Raw genomic sequence first — 20,897 nt, 5'->3', positions numbered from 1 at the left:
AATATCTGATTGCAAAATTTAGGACCAACAAAAGCATATGGCAGCAGAGCCTAATCCGAATCTACCAGGTATTGGTTGAAGAGGCAGGGGGCAAGAATGCACACCTGCCTCAGACCTCGTTCCATTCCAATTGGACTAAATTACGTCATTCATCTAATCTAATTTGCACCTACGTGTTCTCGTGAATATGCACTGTGAGAAATCTGAGGACATTCTCACATCTCCTCCCCTTGGGTCTTTTTGTCAAGTGTGAAAGGAAAGGCCATCAGTCTTGGATCCTGATTCTGTGGGTGGAGAAGTGAGGGGGGATCACCTGGGTGAAGGGTCCTTGTGGATTGGGAATTGGGAGTGTGATGCCCACATCTAAGACACAGTATTCTACATTTCCCTTCCAGAAATAACCCTCTACCCAGAAGCAATTATGGGATATTGCTATCCCTATCCCACTAACCAGAAAAGTATCCAGAGGTACTACTACTCTAGAAGCACCAGAATAAGGGGGAAGAAGAAGAGAAGGGTCAAGGAAGAGACATGATATACCCCTTTCCCTATTGACGACCTACCTACCCCTCCCCTGGCTTTTATAGGCTACAATAAAACAGCTCCCCTCACTTCTCCACATTTAACATCTGAAAGTACTTGGACGACGAAGAGGTGACTAAGAGTAATGAACAATCAAACTTAATTTCACCACTTTAATACTGCGACGAGGAAAATGTCTGCAGAGAGCTGTGAGGGTCAGGCATGTCCCTTTAACTATGGTCAAGCAAGTCTAATTATCAGTCCACACCTGCAATGTAAAGGGACACCTGTGAAACAGCAGAGGGAGCAAAAGGGAGGCCTGTGTAGGAGAGACCAAGGCACCCTTTCCATGAGGAGGCAGCCGTGGTGGGACCTGTAGAGGAGCAAGGATGCTGGCTGCCTACCCCGACGTGTGGGAGCCTCTGTGATGGAGATCGAGCAGCTGGGACTGCGAACAAGCAGGAGAGAAAGAGGACGCCGTCTGCGTCCACACAGAAGCAACAAAGTTTCTGGCACATGCAGGATTCCAAACGGCATGCGAGCGAGGTTCGCAGAGGTCAAAGCATCAGCCGGAGAAGCGAAAGGAAGCAGCAGGGCCCACCGGAGCAGGACGCCGATGACCGCTGAGTGTCGGGGAAAGCCACTCAGAAGCCAGAGCACCTCAGGCTAGCTGCGCATGAATAACGAAGCGCTGTATGAATCAAAGCTTCAAACCAAGATGAGGTATGCATATTGAATACTGAACTGATTGAAAGCTTAAAACAACGCTATATTGAACACCGAACTGAAAGAAAGTTTAAACAACGCTGAACTATGCATATTGAATACTGAACGGACTGAAAACCTGAAATTAAGTATGTTGAACACTGAGTTGAAATACAACTTTACAGACAAAGCAAATAGCTTATGAAAGTGAAAAGCTAAAGTGCCCACAAACAAGCAACCTGTGCGAAAAAGAGCAAGTGTGAAAGAGTGCAACAAAAGGTGGGGTATGAACAAGACCACCACAAAGTAAATCCTATGAATGGATGCAATGCGACAAGGCCAAAGACTGCCATGAGGTGTGTAATATGTTATTAGAGAGCCACGAGACTGACTACAATCCAGAAGAGTATAACACTGCACATAAAGTCAAGAGGCCGACAAAGAGGAACTAAATGCATGGGAATCTGCACAGAGGGGCAAATGCGGAAGTACCTTTGTGGGCTGAAGAGCCTAGGGGTCCTGGTTTGTGTGACCTGTGTTGGGTAGACAGTGTGATCTGACTACTGCGTCTAGACCAGTGAGCCCTGTATTGTGAAAGCTAAACACATTGTGAAACACACCAAGAAGGAACACTGTAAGTGAACTGGTGACGCAAACCGGAAGGAGGGTCAGGTTGACCTGGAGCTAAATTGAACTTTGAAAGACTGAAACAAACATTGGTTTCTACGTTGAAGTCTTGCGGAAGGGAACCCTCAGACTTGATGAACTGCAAATGCTGTCTTGAAGACAGGACGGTAGCCAGTCATTTCATTGCAAACAAAACAGAGTGGTACATTTCAGAGCAGACAAAAACACTGAAAAACAGTGCAAACGTTAATTAAATAAATAAAGGGAAGTGGGTAAGGGGTTTAAATGGGTTGGGGTGGCATTAAAAGGTTAAAAAAAACAGAGGGCTTGGGGGGCGGGGAAGCGAGGGAGGATCACCTGGGTGGAGGGTTCTCTGGGTTTGAGAGTGGGATAAACACAGGAGAGTCATGGTATCCACATTTCCCTAATGAAGATCAACCTAACCCTCCCCCACCCTTACAGACTACTGCAAGCCAGCTCTCCTCATTTTTCCACATTTTCCACCTGACAGTACTGGGACGAAGAAGAAGCGACTAGGAGTAGTGAAGACTAGTAACCTAGTTCACCACTCTAGTACTGAGACTAGGAAGAGGCGACAGAGTAATGAACACTAAAAACACATTTTACCACTCTAGTACTGGAATGAGGAAGATACCTGCAGAGTACTGTGAGGGTCAGGAATGTCCCTTTAATTATAGTCCAGCAAGCCCAATTAAGGATCCACACCTGCAACCTGTCAAGTGGTTGCAGGTGTATGAATGGAGAACCAGAGAACAGCACAGAGAGCAACAGGTAGGCCTGTGTGGGAGAGACCAGCAAGGAACCCTTTCTCAGAGGAGGCAGCCGTGGTGGGACCGGAGAAGCAGCCAGGACGCCGGCCGAGATCCCGGAGGACCTGTGGATCCCAATGCGAGAGAGGCCATTAGGCTATCACAGGTGTGGGAGCCTCCCTGTGCAGGAACGAGCAGCTGGAGCTGGGGAGTAGCATGACAGAAGCAAGTATGCTGTCCGCGTCCCTGAAGCGACAACAGAGTGGCTGGCGTGTGCAAGACTGCAGCCGACATGCTAGCGGGGCTCGCAAAGGGCGGCCCGTTGACCAGAGAAACCGAAGAATGCAGCAGGAGAGACAGGGGAAGACGCTGAGGACCAGTGAGTGACGGGGAGAGCCACACAGAGCCGGGGCACTCCTAGCGGGCTGCGGATAAGTAACTAACTATCGACTTGAATGAAAACTTGAAACAAAGTAAAATTACCCATATTGAATATTGGACTAAATGAGAACCAGAATTTAAGCATATTCAATACTAAATTGGATACAACTTTATGGGCAAAGTAGATAGCATATGCCAGTAAAAGGGAAAGTGACCATGCGATAACATATGGAAAAGAGCACAAGTGAGAAAGAGTATCATAGAAAGGTGCAGCATAAATGAGACCACCTGAAAGTGAACTTTTTAAATGGATGCAGTGTGGCAAAGCCAAAGACTGGCAAGAGGTGTGTAACACGTTATGGCAAAGCCCAGGGGCTAACTAGGAGAAGCCAGAGGAGCGTAAACTTGCACATAAAGCCAAGAGGCCAACAAAGTGGAGCTAAGTGAATGTGACTCTGAACACAGAGGAAAGTATAGAAGAACCTGTCTGGGCTGAAGAGCCTAGGGTTCCTGGTTGCGCGACCTGTGGTGGGTGGAGTTTGGTCTGATAACTGTGCGTAGAACAGTGAGCCCTAAATCGTGAAAACCCAAAGACATTGCGAAACAAGCCAAGGAAAAGCACTGTAAGCGAACTGGGGATTCAATCCAGAAGGAGCGTCAGGTTGACCTAGAGTTGTGTCGAACCTTTTGAAAAGACTAAATCAAGCAGAAGTGGCTGACTTAAAGTCTTGGGGAAGGGAACCCTAAGACCTGAGGAGCTGCAATTGCTGTTTTGAGAACAAAGTCTCAAGACACTTTTTGTTTGAACTGGGTTGCTTGGAACTTGGAGAAGGGCACCCCGAGGATTGTGCGCAACTGTATTGTCTTGAACTTGAGAAAGCTAATCTTGAGACTTTTTTGATTTCTTTTATTATTGACATCCCTACAGATTGTTTAGTTACCAGTACAGATTGTTTAGCTTTAGTTGTAAGAGCAAGGAAACGTTTTGGACACAGACAGACTTTTAAGTTAAACTCTTTGACTCAGACTTTCTTTAATTTCATTCAGCTAGGGAACTCCCACCTTTGCATAGGGCAAGCTAGGCCTTCTACCATCCTGACATTTGATTTAAATAAACTATTTTGTTGTCAACTTTGAATCTGTTGTCAGGGCCTCATCACGAGTTGGGTGGTCTGCCGGCGGTAGCACCAGCCGGTCTGGCGTTATTAGCGCTGAAACACAGGTTGGGCATCAACGTTAAATCTCCATTCCCTATTGGGCCCAATAAGGCTTTTTCGCTGCAAATACTGTGCACTAATACAGCCAGCGGTAATAGCACTGCAAACAGGGTGCTAAATTGGATTTTTACTTCCAGAAAAAAGCTGGCAGTGACACAGCCCATTAAGCGCCCAACTCGTGATCAGGGCAGCCCTTAAATGCGGCAGTATTACCGTTACCGCTGCATTTAAGGCTACCACCCAAATCGTGATGAAGCCCACTGAGTCTTGCTTCATGATGCCTTCACAGCACTATGACTGACAAAAGATCAAAGTGATACACCATTGTTTGAGTTTTCACCAGAGAAGCTCTCAGTTCATTGTATCAAATGCATTAGAGAGGTCTACCAGACCTTCATATAAGGGGAAGTGGGGGGAGTAGCCTTGGTCCAGGCGATACCACGCATGATGTTAAGTAGAAGGCCATTTAGGGAGGTTGACATGCCATTCCTAAATCCTATTAGGAACTTGGTCAGGATACCCATATTACATGCCTCCAATTCCAATTCTCACAAGACAGCCGCAGCAAACACCTTACTATCTGTATCCAGAAGGGCGATCAGGTGATAATTAACTGAACAGCCCGGTCGCCCTTCTTAAAAATAGGTATAATAATCGTGGTCTTCTAAGTGACAGGGCGCTGCCTGTTCTGGATAACGCTGTTAAATTAAACCAGAAGTATTCTTGGCCAAAGATCAATATCTGACTTAAGGATGGAATTGGAAAAGACTATTTGTCCCTGCAGCTCTCCAAGATGAAGATTTACAAAACAACAGTGCTATGTCTTCAATGGTAAGGTTTAACTCCCAGGGGACATGCGCTTCCCATGCCCTGATGTCTCCGGGTGCTTTCATATAGAGTTGTATAAAATGTACTTTCGGACATTAAATTGCTTTACAAGGAGCACTGGGGCTTCAAGTCCTGATTCACCAACGACATATGTGCAAGCAAAATGTGTAATATTTTTTAAGTCCCCTAAAACAAAATACAGAGACAAGCTCAGCAAAATAAAAGGTCCAAATACAAGAGCGCATCCTGTGATTTTTATTAAAATGGGGGCCTGCTTAATCTGAGGAGAAGAAGAGCAGTAATTTCAAGTTATAGAAAGAAAAACAGATTGGCATTCTCGGCTGCTCTGTATGTTCATTTTCTACAACAGAATGAAAGCATCAGGATTAGGAAACCTACAGATGTTGAGAACATGGATATGCAATATGAACTGTGGTGTTTTCTGAAAATATGACATTAAAAGCTGCAATTGTGACTGAAACCAACTTTAAATGGAGCCTGCACTAAAATCTGACATATGGGAATCCTTTCAACAAATGCCCCCAAGCCCCAGCATACAGGATGGGAGGACAGATAATTTCCCTTCCCAAGCTAATAAACTCTTTGAAGCCTGGCCACTTCACAAAAGGATCATCCTGCAAACAGGCAAAGCAAACCAGACCGCGCTATAAAGCTTAAGTGTGGAGTTTTATTACTTGCCCTTTGTGTATGCTAGCGGTAAACATTTTTTAATACAAATTAAATTCAGATGAATCTGTGGTCCTGCTGAGTTAAAATCTATTATAACTTTCTTACAGGCCTTCCTGAATGTAAGAATGTAACACTTGTAATGCAATACAGGCCCATCACCACAGTCCCATTCCTGCTGAAAATTCTCGACAAAGCGGCTTATATGCAAGTTCAAAAATACCTGGAGGAGAACCAACTCGTAGGCCTGCGGCAATAAGGCTTCCGCCCACGACATGGCACTGAATCAGCCCTCCTCGATTTAAAGAACCAAATGGACGACCTGAGAGACATAGGCAAACCTGCACTTCTCCTACTCCTTGACCTATTAGCTGTCTTTGACCTGATCGACCACAACACGTTGTGCCGTCACCTTGCTTCTGCGGCTAACTTCTCCCCCAAAGCACGCGACTGGATTACTTCCTTTATCCTAGACAGGGCTATGAAAGTTTTCTCGGACTCGGCCTCTGCCACCCCGAGCCTCCTTAAATGTGGAGTCCCACAAGGGTCATGCATAGCGCCAACACTCTATAACCTTTTCACCAGGCCACTGTTTAGCATCCTGGATGCCATGGGCATATCATACACCAATTATGCGGATGATGAGCAGGTGTTAATCCCACTCACAGGTGACTACAAGACTGACATGTCTAATCTCACGGCTATATACTCAACTATCCAATCCTGGATGGTTGACAATTGGCTCTGCCTAAACAGCGAAAAAACGGAACTCCTACTCATCGGCTCACCCACCACCCTGGGTAACCTCAGTCAGGAATACTCCTCCTTCACTATTGACAATACACCCATCAAGGTGTCTGACCATGTCAAAACACTTGGCGTCTACCTAGACTCATACCTCACCATGGACAGACAAGTGAATGCTATCTCCACATCATCAGCCTACTACGCTAAAATCATCAATGCAGCCAGACCATTCCTTTCACAACATAACTGTCTCGCCATGGCCAGAGCCATCATTGGCTCTAGACTAGACTATTGCAATGCCCTACTATCCGGGACGTCATGCAAACACCTCTCTAAACTGCAACTAGCGCAAAACAATGCCCTCATGGCAGCCACTGGGACCTCAAGGAAAGAACACATCCAGAAATCAGGAGACAGGTCCACTGGCTCCCGGTTAAACAGAGAATCATTTTCAAAACTCTCTCCCTGGAACACAAATGCCTCCATGATACTGCCCCTCCTTACCTTGTACAGAGGATTGTCAAACACACTGCCACAAGACCCCTTAGAGAAGGGTACTCTAACCTTATCCTGGTGCCCAAAACCGAAAAGGCCCGTGCAGGTGGTTCCAGCTTCCCCACAATAGCAGCCACATAGTGGCATGCCCTTCCGCCTAACCTCAGAATGATTCAGTCTCACCTAGCTTTCCGCAAAGCACTCAAAACACAACTCTTCATCCAACCAATAAGCTGTCTCTTATATCTACTAAAAATGTTATGAATACTGTACTGGTAACTAAGAGACCTATCGGTCACATGTAACCTTTGCTTACTGAAAATTCTTTGAAAGCTCCTGTAACAAGCGCCACGATGCCCCTGGGCTGTAGGTGCGATTTACAAATGCAAATAAATAAATAAATAAATAAAATAAATATTTTTGTAGAAAGGCAAATGCCCTTTAAATGTTCTTTTAATTGTTTATATCGCTGCATTCTCTAGAGCCATACATCATTTCGGTGTTGAAACATTCAGCTGAAAATCCTCTATTAGATGGACCGAACATTATGTTTTTAAAATTAGGTTGAAATATGCAAATTAGGCAAATGTGCCTTTCATTGCGCAGAAACAGCGCACACCAGTCACCCATATATCGTAGCATTTGCAGTGACAAGCTCGCTATGTTGAGATGGAAAAATAATTTGTGTTGAAGTAGAATTGCGTTACAAAAATGTGTAGCTTGCTTCCCCTTTGCACTATCATGATAAAAATTGCATTACTCAATTTGTGCGAGAGAGAGAAATCTGGGGAGCTGATTAAAGTGGTCCCATTAGTGGAATTTACTGGTTCAGAATGCAATACATTTTATTGCAAGATATCTCTCAGATGACATCATATTGAATAGGAGGGAAACTGGGTGTAGAAGTTAGTCCCATTGACTGCCCGCTTTATTAATATGCCCAATGACTACAGAGGGGAAGGTCTACTGTGATGTCAGTTTGGGAACATTGTCCAATCATATGCATTGACCAATTAGATTGGGGAAATCACACACACCTCAAAAAGGAATAAGTTACTTACCTGTAACTGTTGTTCTCCAGCATGGGTCTGGCATGGATTCACATGCTCATGAATATTCCCCGTCGTCAGGTTGGGAATCCTCGGTAAAGAAAAATCAGTATCAGTTTTGTTTCTGATCTGTCTTTTGTAGTAGTAACCAATCACTGATCTCTGCGTCATACTGACCACAGCCAATGACTGCCATCTCCCTAAGCCCCGTCCTCTAGCAGCCATCTTCAGATTTGGTAGCATGTGAAGTGGCAGTATGACCAAGTGAAGAGCCGCAGAGGGGTAGGCGGGAGGGTTCGCATGCGAATCCATGCCAGACCCATGCTGGAGAACAACAGTTACAGGTAAGTAACTTGTTCCTTCTCCAGCATGGGGTCTGGCATGGATTCACATGCTCATGAATAAAAGAATACATAGCAGTACACACATGCACAACCACGGGAGGTGGCAACAGGCTCAATATTAAGCAATACCACAATTCAACATTAAGCATCTCTTACCTTCTCCCCAGGCTCACCTTAGGCGAACAGGTTGCGCAGCACTGCTTGGCCGACCCTGGACTCCTCCCTGGAATCCCGGTCGACACAGTAGAATTTCGTGAAGGTGTGCGTCGACCTCCACGTAGCAGCCCTGCAGATGTCCAGCAGGGGCACACCAGATAGGAACGCCGTGGTAGCTGCGATTGCTCTGGTGGAATGGGCTCTCGGACGGCCGGGCAGCCGTCGGTTTGCCAACCGATGACAGTACATGATACAGCCGGAGAGCCATCTGGAAATGGAAGCCTTTGAGAGAGCCTTCCCCTGATTGACAGGTCCAAAGTTCACAAAAAGTTGTGACATCTTCGGAAAACTCTTCGTGCGGTCCACGTAGAACTTCAGCGCTCTAGCCACATCCAGCGAGTGCAAAGTCCTTTCAGCCAGCGACGAAGGCGACGGGAAGAAAACAGGCAACACCAAGGGTTTGTTGAGGTGGAAGTCCGACGGCACCTTGGGCATGAAGGAGGGGTGCGTCCTGACCACTACCCTCGTGTCGTGAAAAGTCAAGTACGGGGGCTTGCAGGATCTCTGTCGTGCGGAGGTGATGGCCACAAGAAACGCTGTTTTCCAAGACAAGAACTTCAACGGAGCTGAGTGCAGAGGCTCGAACGGAGGCCCCATGAGCTTGGTCAGCACCACGTTGAGCTCCCACGCCGGAGCCGGAGCCTTCACCGGCGGGAACGATCTGAATAGTCCCTTCATGAATTCTTTCACCAGACGATGAGACCACAAAGACGTCCGTCCCGTGGTTCTGGTGTATAGGGAGATCGCAGCAAGATGAATCTTGATGGAAGCGTGCGCCAGTCCAGCCTTGGCCAGCGTCAGCAGGTACGGCAGTACTTGAGGAGCCGTAATCCGTAGAGGGTTAATCTTCTGTGTGTGGCACCAGACAGAGAACCTCTTCCATTTGTGTCCGTAGCATTTAAGAGTTGAGGACGCCCTGGCCTTTGCAAGAACCTCTCTGCAGTCGGCCGGTATGTCGTAACCTCCAAACTCTAACGCTGCAGGAGCCAGGCCTGCAAGTTCAGCGACTTCGGGTCGTGATGGAGGATGGCGCCTCCTTCCCTAGAGAGAAGATCCGCGTCCACTGGAAGCTTGATTGACGGGGACGCTGACAAGTCCAGAAGGTCCGGGAACCATATCTGCCTCGGCCACGCGGGTGCGACGAGGATCATCCTGCACCGTGACCTCTTGAGCTGGTTGATGAGCCGGGTCAGCAACGGCAATGGAGGGAACGCGTAAAGAAACAGGCCCTCCCAGGGGAACGAGAAAGCATCGCCCATGCTCCTCGGCTGGGGAAACCTGCTGGCGAACCTCCGGCACTTGGAGTTGGTCGCCGTCGCGAACAGATCGATCTGGGGAGTGCCCCACCGTCGGAAGAGGCGGTCCACTAGATCCTATCGTAGCTCCCACTCGTGGCACGAGCGCAGCTCTCTGCTGAGCGAGTCGGCGATGGCGTTTTTTATTCCTGCCAGATGAAAAGGCACCAGAAACATCCCTTGGGCGACGGCCCAATGCCACAGATCCTGCGCCTCCTTGGACAGGGCTGGGGATCTGGTACCGCCCTGCTTCCTGATGTAGAACATGGTGGTGGTGTTGTCGGTGAAGATCCTCACCACCTTGCCCTTGAGGGATGGAAGAAAGGACCTGAGGGCCCAAAACACTGCCCGGATCTCCAGGACGTTGATATGGAGGGACTTCTCTGTCGGGAGCCAAAGGCCTCTTGCGTGCAGATTTTCGGTATGCGCTCCCCACCCTTCCAGGGAGGCATCCGTGGTCACTGTCTTCTGGTGGCCCGGGGTCTGGAAGTCCATGCCCGCCGTCAGATGCGCGCGGGTGCCCCACCACCGGATCGCTCGTCGGAAGCTCTCGTCGAGTGTGATCCTGTCCTCGAAGCTGCCCGTCGTCTGAATCCAGCGAGCGTCCAGGAACTCCTGTAACGGGCGCATCCGAAGCCTGCACAGGCGGATGAGATAAATGCAAGAAGACATCATTCCGAGGAGTGATTTGATGGACCCCACCCTGGCCCGTGTCCGCAACCAGCATCCGCTGCACCTTGCCCAAACTGGCCCTCGTCCTTTCCTCCGACAGAGAGGCCAGAAGCACCACTGTGTCGAGTTTCGCTCCCAGAAACAGCGCGTCTTGCGCGGGCACCAGGTGGGACTTGGCGTAGTTTATGGAGAATCCCAGGTCCGTGAGTAGTTGGACGGTCCTCGCCATGTGCTCCGCGGGGAGTTCCCTTGTCTTTGCTCGGATGAGCCAGTCGTCCAGGTAGGGCTAGATGTGGATCCCCTCCCGGCGCAGCCGCGCCGCCACCGGTGCGAGGCACTTGGTGAACACCCTGGGTACCAACCTCAATCCGAAGGGAAGGGCTCTGAACTGGTAGTGACGCCCTTGGACCACAAATCTGAGAAACTTTCGGTGTCCCTTTAGGATGGAGATATGGAAGTAAGCATCCTCCAAATCCAACGACGACAGGAAATCGCCCTCCTCCAGCTGACCCAGGACGTGCTGGAGGGTGACCATCCGGAACTTCTGTGCCTTGATGAATTTGTTCAGTCGTCGTAGGTCCAGGATGGGACGCCATCCTCCCGTCTTCTTCTTCACGAGGAAGTATCTTGAGTAAACTCCGGAGCCCCAAGGCCTCTTTGGGATGAGCTCGATGGCGCCTTTCTTGAGCATCGCCTTTACCTCCAAGAGAAGTTGAGGGACGTGATGTTCCTTCCTGGCCACGGGGGGAACGCGCGGGCACTTATTTAGAAACTCGAGCGCGTGACCCCGGGCCAGGGCGTCCAGCACCCATCGGTCGGTGGAGATGGACTCCCACACGCTGACGAAGCTCGCCAGCCAGCCTCCCACCGGGGTGCTTCGGTGGGGGCCCGACCCCACGGCCGGTTCAGTCCTGCTTCGACGAGGCCTTGCCGCCTTGTCCTCCCTGGCGACGACGGCGGGGTCCACCCGACTTGCCTCGTCCCCTGTAGGCTTCCTGTGACGACGAACGGGCCGCTTGACGATAGGTGGAAAATCCGCCGCCAAAGCCTTTGGAGGCACCCTGCTTGCCTCCGCCGCTCCGAAAGGGCGGCCGTCGTTGCTGGAGAACACCAAGAGCCCGGGCCATCTCCGTGTCCGTCTTGATGGCTTGTAGGGAATCGTCCACTGTTTTCCCAAACAGGTTGCTCCCGTCGAACGGCATGTCCAAGACTCTGGTCTGCACGTCCTGCCGGAAGTCCGTTGCCTTAAGCCATCCACGCCGTCTAAGGCACACGCCGTTGCCCAACTGGCGAAATCCAGTGTCAGCGATGTCCGTCGCTATCGTAATGGCGTGGTCCGACGCCACTTCTCCTTCCTGCAAGATCTCTAGGGCCTCTGCCCTCTTATCGTCTGGTAGGAAGTCCGGCAGGGGGGCGATTTTGTACCACAACTCCCTGTCGTAGCGGGCTACGATAGCCAAGGCGTTGGCAGCCTTAATAGTCGTCACTGCCGATGAGATGACTCTGCGTCCCATCGTGTCCAATTTCTTTCCCTCGCCGTCCGGCGGGGAGGTTGACGTAGAGTCCGAGGCCCCCCCCGCTTTCTTCCTGGCCGCCGCAGAGACGACCGAGTCCGGGGTCGGCTGTGCCCGAAGGCACAAGGGGGCCGCGTCCGGGAACCGGTACTTCTTCTCGTACCGATCCCTTTTCGCAGGCGTTGTGGATGGGTTCTTGAGGAGGGCGAGACCCTCATCCCAGATATCGTCCAGTAGAGGTACAGCGAGGACCGTCTTCCTCTTGGTCTCACGCCGTTGATAAAGGAAACCTTCCTTCTTCTTCTCTTCCGGGCAGAGCTGGAAAAGCTTGGATGCCCTGGCGATCATGGCATGAAACGATCCAATCTTGTCGGGCGGGGAAGCCCGGGGAGGAGGTGACGACGGGAGATCCTCGTCGTCTGTAGCCGTCGCGGCCGTGTCCGTCCCCGTATCATCCCCACGGGTCGTGGACGGGGAGGAGGGCTGAGCAGGGCGCGATGGTTGAAAAGGAGTCGGAGGATGAATCCTTCTTCTCTTAGGAGGAGAGCTCCCAGAAGGGCCTGGCTCCGGGTCCCCCGTCGGGAGCGGTTCCTCCGTTGGTGGTAACGGCAATCTCGTCCTTATCTCCGAGCATAAGGACTGTATAGCCAACAAAATGGCTGCCGAGTTGTCTTGCGGCACTGGTTGAGGGGATTCCGACGGGCGGTCAGGAGCCCCGTCGGCACCCTCGGCGTTATCGTCGTCTCCGACGTCGGGGTCCCTCCCGATGGGCTGGTCTTTTTCCACGCCAACGCTGTGGCTTAAGACTTCGATCAGCTCCTCTTCAGAGGTTGAGGCCGAATCCACGACGACCTCCTGCCCCCCCTTTTTCTTCTCCGTCGGAGGTTTCACGGGGGTCCTGTCGATGGGCATGAAAGAGGACTCCCTCCGCGGTGGCAGGGAGACTCTGGGCCCCGAGGTCGCCACCACTGGTGTAGCCTCCACAGGCTGAGCCAGGGCCGCCACGACTGTCTCGATAGAGGCCTTGGCCGGGTGGATCAAGGCTTTCACTACCTTAGGTGCGCTCACGGCCTTCTCCTTGGGGGGAGGGTCACCGCCTCGCTCCCCCTCCGATGGGGCCTTCGAGCTCGACCGGGGTCTCTCCAGGAGCTTCGCGGGTGCTCGGCCTTCCTCTTACCCGAGCCAGAGCGTTGGCTCGTGGTTGATGGCGCCGGGGAGGATGCGCCCTGCCTGGCACCCGTAGAGCCCGACCGTTCGGCGCTCCCGGTGCCAGCAGACTCGCGGTGCTTGGCCTTCTGTTGGGCCCCCGTCGCCGGGGCGCCCTCAAAGGTCTTAGAAGACCGCTCCGACTTCTTCTTCTCGCCTGACGGGCTCTTCCCTTCCAGCCAGTTGGCGAGACGCAGATGGCAGTCCTTCATGGTCCGCTCCGACATATTGCCGCAAAACGCACAGTCCTTCTCCACGTGCGTCTTGTCCTCATGCAGGCAGTAGAGGCAAAGGGAGTGTTCATCCTCCTTAAAGACATTCTGAAGCTGGCATCCAGGGCAGACCCTGAACAGCTTTCCGGGCGTCGAGCTTCCCTTCTCCTGGGCCATGTCCGAGATGGGCCTGAGAAACTTCTGGAGTCCTCCAAAAGCGTGGCTCGACGAAATCTTCACCCTTGAGGGGCGTAGAAGAATCCGACACGGGTCCCCGTTGATCGGATAAAGAAACGGTGGAGCTTGAGGTTCTTTTGACCGAAAAAAGAGAAAATGTTCCTATGAAAAAAGCGCGAAAAAAGCACTAAAGCTCGAGAGCAATAGCACGAGGATCCCAACACTTGAACGTGCGGTAAAAATCTGAAGATGGCTGCCTGAGGCGGGGCTTAGGGAGATGGCAGTCATTGGCTGTGGTCAGTATGACGCAGAGATCAGTGATTGGTTACTACTACGAAAGACAGATCAGAAACGAAACTGATACTGATTTTTCTTTACCGAGGATTCCCAGCCTGACGACGGGGAATATTCATGAGCATGTGAATCCATGCCAGACCCCATGCTGGAGAAGGTGTGGTTTCTGTTATATAAAATGCAAAAAACACATACAAAAGTGGCACTCAGACTCGTTGACACTCACTGACGAAACTCACGTACTCACTGATGGGGAAAGAGAGAAAGGAGGATTGACAACTACCAGAAGGAGATGGAATAGATTGCTCTTTTTGGACCCATTTTCGGTTATCACCAGATCCCTGAAAGTGAGGCCTAGAAGGAGTTAAAATCCCAGGCCTTCTCAGTGGAAGAGAAAACAGATAGGCTGTGTAGAAAAGCTGATCCTATTTTACTGGTAGATACCCACCTGTCTGTGATTCAGCCAAAAGAAATCCAGATGTGAATATTATTTAAAAGGGAAGTAATCTTCTGGGGAGTGATCCAATAAAAGGAATTGGAGTAATCCTGCTCTCTGTAATGTTTTAGTACTGCGGGGGAGGAATATATACATTGATTGGGAAGTTAGGGAATATTTCAGAAATGTTATTCACTTCCAGACAAAGATAGATTTTTTATAAATTATGCCCCATGGAGTGTCTACAGTAAGATCCCCTCATTATTTCTCTGTGTAATGACATCTAGCATGGAAGAATTATCAGGGATTTAAATAGACATCTCACTGTGTGCATACTTAGAAAAAGAAGTTCATTGAAGTAATTCAGCTGGGAAATAATCTGGGTGGCCCAAAATGCTTGAAATATTTATCGGATAGAAATCAGCTCGAATAAACCCTAGGGAGATAATAAGAAAATAGGCCACAAAGTTTGGGTTCCAAAAACTAGCTTGAAAACACCCTTAGATGCTCAAAACAGGTCAGGCAAATCGGCCAAAAACAAGCTGGAGAGTACCATAGGAGTATCAAAATGGGGCGGATAGTTCAGAAGCCAAAAATAAGCTAAAGAAAAACCTGTGTGGCTCAAAATTACATTCTTCCCCCTCTAACACCCATCTGATCTCATCTTAAGAGTAAATATTTGGTGATGTATTTTTAGGTTCTTTACTGTATTCTTTAGCTTTTTTATTTTTTTAACTGGGTGCATTTGCTCTTTAACAAATACAACTTCCTCTACATTCTCCACATACAAATCTCTTTCTTTGGGAGTTTCCTGATGTGGTCTGTCAATGTGTCTTATGTTTGGTGCTCCCAACCTAGATTCCCCCTTTGGTGCATCTTGGTCTGTTTGTAAACTATGTTCTCTCGACAGTGAACCCATCGTATCGAAGTCCAACCTGCTTTCATCAGGTATACATTGCTCACATGTTTGTCAGTCAATATTTGGTTGAATATGTGTTTGAGGCACTCATTCCGAGTTGGGCGGTAGCCATGGTGCTATTAGCACCATGGCTGCCTCCCAAACCGGGTCCGGGTATGGTTCAATGGGGACTTACCGGGTCATTCCAACCCTGGAGGACCCGGTAAGTCCCCATTGAACCAACCATTCCCCATTCCCATTTGAGCCCCCCCAGAGGGCTCAATGGGAATGGGGAAGGCACTAATAGCGGGCCCGCGAATAGCAGGCCTGTTATTAGCGCCCTGGTCCCTTAGCGGGACCCGTAAAGGACGTGTGGTCAGACCACACGTCCTTTACGGTTCCCGCTAAGGGACCTCGGAATTGGGCGGTAAGGGTTCACCGGCACCGGTCTCCTTACCGGTGCCCGGTATCCCTTACCGCCTAACTTGGAATGAGGCCCTGAGTGACGTCAGTGTCCTGCCTTGGTGTGCTATTTCTTTTGCCTGTTGCTCATGACATTTAACCAAGGATTTTAGCACTAAATGGAAAGCTCTTCAGGAAGTGGCACTGGAATGATTGGACTCGATATTCTGGAGTAGTCGTATCTACAAACACAAAAAATGACCTCAGAACTAGAGGTATTTGCTAGAAAACACCTGAAACTGAACATCAATCCAAGACATAAAAGCTTTAAATGAAAAAGTATACTTTTTATTTATCACACATCATAAAAAAGATTAAAACCAAAAACACACAAAAAATACAAATATATCTTAATTCATATTCCACATTGCCACAAGGAATATTAGAACAAACAATTACTGAACATTCGCATCATTAAAAAAACAACACCTCATCTAGTGACAAAAGTAAAGTGCAACATAATATCCATTAGAGCATTTTTTAAAACAAATATCGTGAATATGATTCTGTTTGCATAAATTAAACATTCTTCAGGGACAATTTGATCAGTTATTCAGTGAATGAATCCATAGGTTTCCAAATTGAAAGTGGCGATCTGCGTAGACTTCCAGTTTACGTCAGTCTGCGACCATGTTAAGCCTTTCTACAACCATTATTCAGATTAATGATGTAACAAATTGCCCTGCCATTGGAATCCAAATACACAGAGGGATATATTTCAACCACATGTGGTAGAACCGCAGTACTTCAGGCAATATTCTTTATGGAGATTATCACTTAGAGCAGTAAGATGGCTCATATGTGTACACATACATTAATTGGTAATCAAGCTCAAGTCGGGCGTGATAGATGATCAGATGGTTTCTACGTAGATCGCCACTTTCAATTTGAAACATATTGATTAATTCACTGAATAACAGATAACATTTCCTGTGAAGAATGTTTCAAATGTATGCAAACAGAAAAATGTTGGGCATATGTGAAGCGATCAAAAACATATTCACAGTATTTAAATAAGTAACTAATGGTTATTGTGTTTCAGTTCACTATTGTCGCTGGGTGAGGTGTCTGTTTTTTATGTTGAGAATCTTCAGTAATATTGTGTTTGAATATTCCTTGTAGCGATGCAGAAAATGAGATATATTTGTATTTATTTATGTATTTTAGTTTTAATCTTTTTTATGATGTGTGACTAATAAAAAGTATATTATTACATTTAAATCAATTATGTCTTGGATTGACTATTCAGTTTCAGGTGTGTTCAAATAAATACCTCTAGGACGAAGGGGATTTATTTGTGTTTGATTTTGTATGATACCCGGTTTATTCTCTGCCATCGGGGTACCTCCTGTATGTATCCCCAGCAGTCGTATCTTGACCTGTCCAGATCCAGGGTATTTGCGTCAAGACTTTCCGTTGTTGGAATATTAGAGCAGGCACCTTTCTGAGTAATTGTCAAATTATAATGAATGCCAATAAAAAGATTACACCAAAAACAAAACAAAATAAATGTTCCAAATGTTCCAAATTAGACTCGTTTTTTGGCATGGTGTCCCACAATACGTTTTCCTGTGGGCATCCCCACTGGCATCGTTATCTGGTATATTGTCATATTAAGCAGAACATATGTGCTATTTTGTGTTAGGACCACTGGGAAAAAGTCAGTAATGAATAGAACACGGTTAATGATCCTCAGACATTATAGGCAGCAATCACACAACTTTTGGAATTGAGGTTTTAGAGCTCACAATCTGAGGATTCATTTCTGTACCAAACTGATGTTCCTCCTCCACATAACATATGGCTTCTCAACTTATATTTCATTTCGGAAGCTGCATACAAACAGTAAACGATATAGACATTCTTAGTTATCTGATTATGTTAGGTCAAATCAAAGGTTTATTCCTGAGTGTTTCAGTACCACCACCATCATGCCTTTAACTCTTTCAAGGCACTCCAATGTCAGGCTGGATTACAACCAATCAGCGTTTTTTTTTTCTCAGTAATATGTGTTTATTTATTTATTGGATATTTGTAAGGCGCCTATACAACAAGTGGTGTTTCAAGGGTGTTCAACACAACACATTCATCTAAACGGGAATCCTTTCTTTGTGTAAGTGGGGGCTCTCTGCCTCACTGTGCCTCAAACTGCCTATAACTGCACTTGCAGCACGGCGTGCACAGGAGGCTTATTTAAAGAGGCTTTAAAGGTATCAGACTAGTTTTTCTTAAACAGCATGTATTCACAAGGACGAAGGGTAAATAGAGCAGAATTTCTATTTGAAAGTACGATGGGACGATAGTGCAGAATGTCTACCATTCACAAGGACGATGGGGCACGGAGTAAATAGTGCAGCATTTCTACTATTTGCAAGGACGATGGGGCAAAAGGTAAATAGCACAGAATGTCTTCTATCTGCCAGGACGAAGTGTAAGGAAGAAGGGTAAACAGTGCAGAATTTCAACTGTTTGTGAGGACAAAGGGTAAATGGTACAAAATGGGCACTATTTGTCAGGATCAAAGGAAAAAAGTGCAGAATTTATACTATTCGTGGGAACTAAGAGCACATAGTACAGAATGTCTACTATTTACCAGGATGAAGGCCAAATATTGCAAATGTTTTACTATTGACTAGGGAACCATCAAAGCAGCTCAGAGATGGTCTTAGAGGGGGGTTTGTCAGCAGTGCCCATTGTCCTGTTAAATAATGTAGTCTTGCTACAATTTATAAGGACAAATAGTAAACAGTACACATTCTGTGTTATTTATCAGGATACCATGGAAACAGCCAAGAGAGAGTTTTAAAAAAGAGCTCATCATCAGTACATCTAATCCTTAAATAGTATACTTTCTTTTAGCAATTTTCCGGGTGTGGGGGGGGGGGGGCTAATAGTGCAAATTCTGAACTATTTGGAAGGGAACTATGAAAGGAATCAAATAAGAGGTAAGTGGTTTTAAAGTTTGATGGTGATGGGCAGTTGGATAGGCTAGGTGAAATGTATTTCAGAAACACATCATTTCACCATACTATTAGTACAGAAGTGACCTCTCTTCGTCCATTCAAATTGTATAGAATGTATTCTATTTACCCTTTGTCCTTGCTAATAGACACTTTCATTTTGTAATTCTAAAAAAACGGATACCAGTGATGACTTTCTTTGTCCACAGCGTGCTTGCAAAGCTGCTTTTGCCATTTTATTCTGTACATAAACTATATCACTAACATCCTGTTTACTCAACCTACCGATTTACAATAATAAAAAGGGCTGCATTGGCATGGCGAGGTACAAGACTGTGACCTTCTCGAGCCATCAGTTCACTGACCTAGCTCAACAATATGACCAAAACATACTTTAATTATACTCAAAGCTCTTTTTTTACCGTTTCCATTTGAAAGAGGCTCAGATGTTTCCCAGCCCATCGATTTTATCACAGCTTTCTTCCACCTGGCAAAGCGAAATTCACTTTCTGGAAATGCATAAATGAAAATATTTTGAGTAAGGTGATTTTTAAAACAAAAGCCCTAATTCTGCTACAACAAAGTGCTCTAAGAATGTAGTGTTCAGGAAAATCGTGAGAAGGGGAAACAAGGTGAGTTCCCTGGTGGTATCACTGAACAGCAGAAAAACCCATCTTATATTAACATTCAATGGCACATTCAAGCTGTAGCGTATTTAATTTATCCAGCCAATAACATGAAATACCAAAGTAAAGAACACATTACTTAACTCTCAGTAATGTTCTTTCTTATGGACCTTCCCCCCAGGGATTTCTCATCTTTGAGATCCATCTCCCCAGCACAGAAGCATTGCTGTCGTTCGGGGGTGCAGAGCGTCTCTGCCCGACGCCTATACGCGTCTGACATTGTTGGGCCTGTATGGAGGCGCATTACCCAGTGACCTCAGTTCCCCCCTTTTTCCCTAGTACTCTGACGCTGAGGGACTGTAGAACAAAGGTGTATTAGATATTTGCCAAGAGAGGCAGGTAGAGGATTACTGATAGCCAAGTAATTTGTACTTCTAATGGACTTTTTCCTCCCACAGATTTCTCATCTTTGATAGACTCCCACAAAGTATTACAATGATCTGGAGGAAGGAGGATATCTAGGACACACTCTAAACCAGAAAACAATGAAGGTTAGCTAAAACGAGCATCCTGACAAGATACTGAATCCAAGCAGTAATGCTTATTGAACGAATACAAAGAAGCGGCGTCACTGCCTGGCAAATATCCAAAAAAAGGGCTCCACGTTGCACAGCAGATGTGGTAGACAATCCTCTGGTGGAATGAGTCCCGAGATCCTGTGGTACAGTTTTAGCAGCCAGAACATCTCTGAGACCAGTACAAGGTCAGAAGTTCATTCCTGAAACTGTGACCACTAAGCTCAGAAGCCACTGTAGCAAACTCATACGCAGGCAGGCTTCTGGCACTACCAAGTTGCAAGATACCATAAGACCCAGCGAGCGCGAAAAAGCAGAGGGTCGAACTGTTGCCTGTGGTTGAAAAACATGGGCCATCTTGAAGATGTTTGCCACTCTGTCGTCAGGCAGGTAGCCCTGACGCTGACAAGTGTCCAAGACTGCAACGGTAAATCGGAAGGACTGCAAAAGCAAAACATGTGACTGCCTGAAATTCAGGAAGAAGCCCACGCTGAATATAGGCTGCACATCCGGTACAGGTGTGCAGATGCTATCTATATATGGTGAGCAGGCTTGGACAAGCCAGTCGTCCAGGTGGGGAAAGACATTAATGCCATCCCACCCGAGGTAAGCTGCCTTTACTGCCAGCAGCTTGGTGAAAACCTACAGTGCCCAAGAAAGCTAGAAAAGCAAGCGTGAGGTGTCAAGGTGGTCATACAAGGGGCAAGCCAAACCCCTTGAAAAATCGAAAGTCTTTGACACGTTGCAGAAATCTTTGACGAATGTGAAGTGTGAACCTGAATGTGGGAATTGTGAAAGTGTAGTTTGCGCCCGGCTGAAGGGTACACAGCGTGAACTGTGATATTGTGAATCACGCATTTGCCATATAACAACAGAGTGACCCAGTGAAACGTGATCACCCTTCAGAAGTCTCTGTCTGAACTAGCAAGTGCTTTAGGAGACCGGTGAAAGAATGCCTGAGTCCCGATGAGGGGTACCTAAG

The 20,897-nt window shown here is 47.5% G+C and overlaps 1 protein-coding gene across 5 annotated transcripts in view; it reads right to left on the bottom strand.

Annotated features, from left to right (window-relative positions):
• Positions 1-20,897, bottom strand: part of GK (glycerol kinase) — a 2,191,429-nt gene that overhangs the window by 272,528 nt on the left and 1,898,004 nt on the right. For all 5 annotated transcript variants that reach the window (XM_069637310.1, XM_069637305.1, XM_069637306.1 and 2 more), the window contains one exon: positions 19,137-19,223. In XM_069637310.1, the coding sequence (XP_069493411.1) occupies positions 19,137-19,223 (87 nt within the window). The remainder of the gene's footprint in view (positions 1-19,136; positions 19,224-20,897) is intronic.

The sequence above is a fragment of the Ambystoma mexicanum genome, chromosome 7p (genome assembly GCF_040938575.1).
Source record: "Ambystoma mexicanum isolate Mex_15411 chromosome 7p, UKY_AmexF1_1, whole genome shotgun sequence".
In the NCBI taxonomy this organism is placed as follows: Eukaryota; Metazoa; Chordata; class Amphibia; order Caudata; family Ambystomatidae; genus Ambystoma; species Ambystoma mexicanum.
Note: the sequence above shows the minus strand (reverse complement) of the source record. Positions and strands in the feature narration are given on the sequence as shown.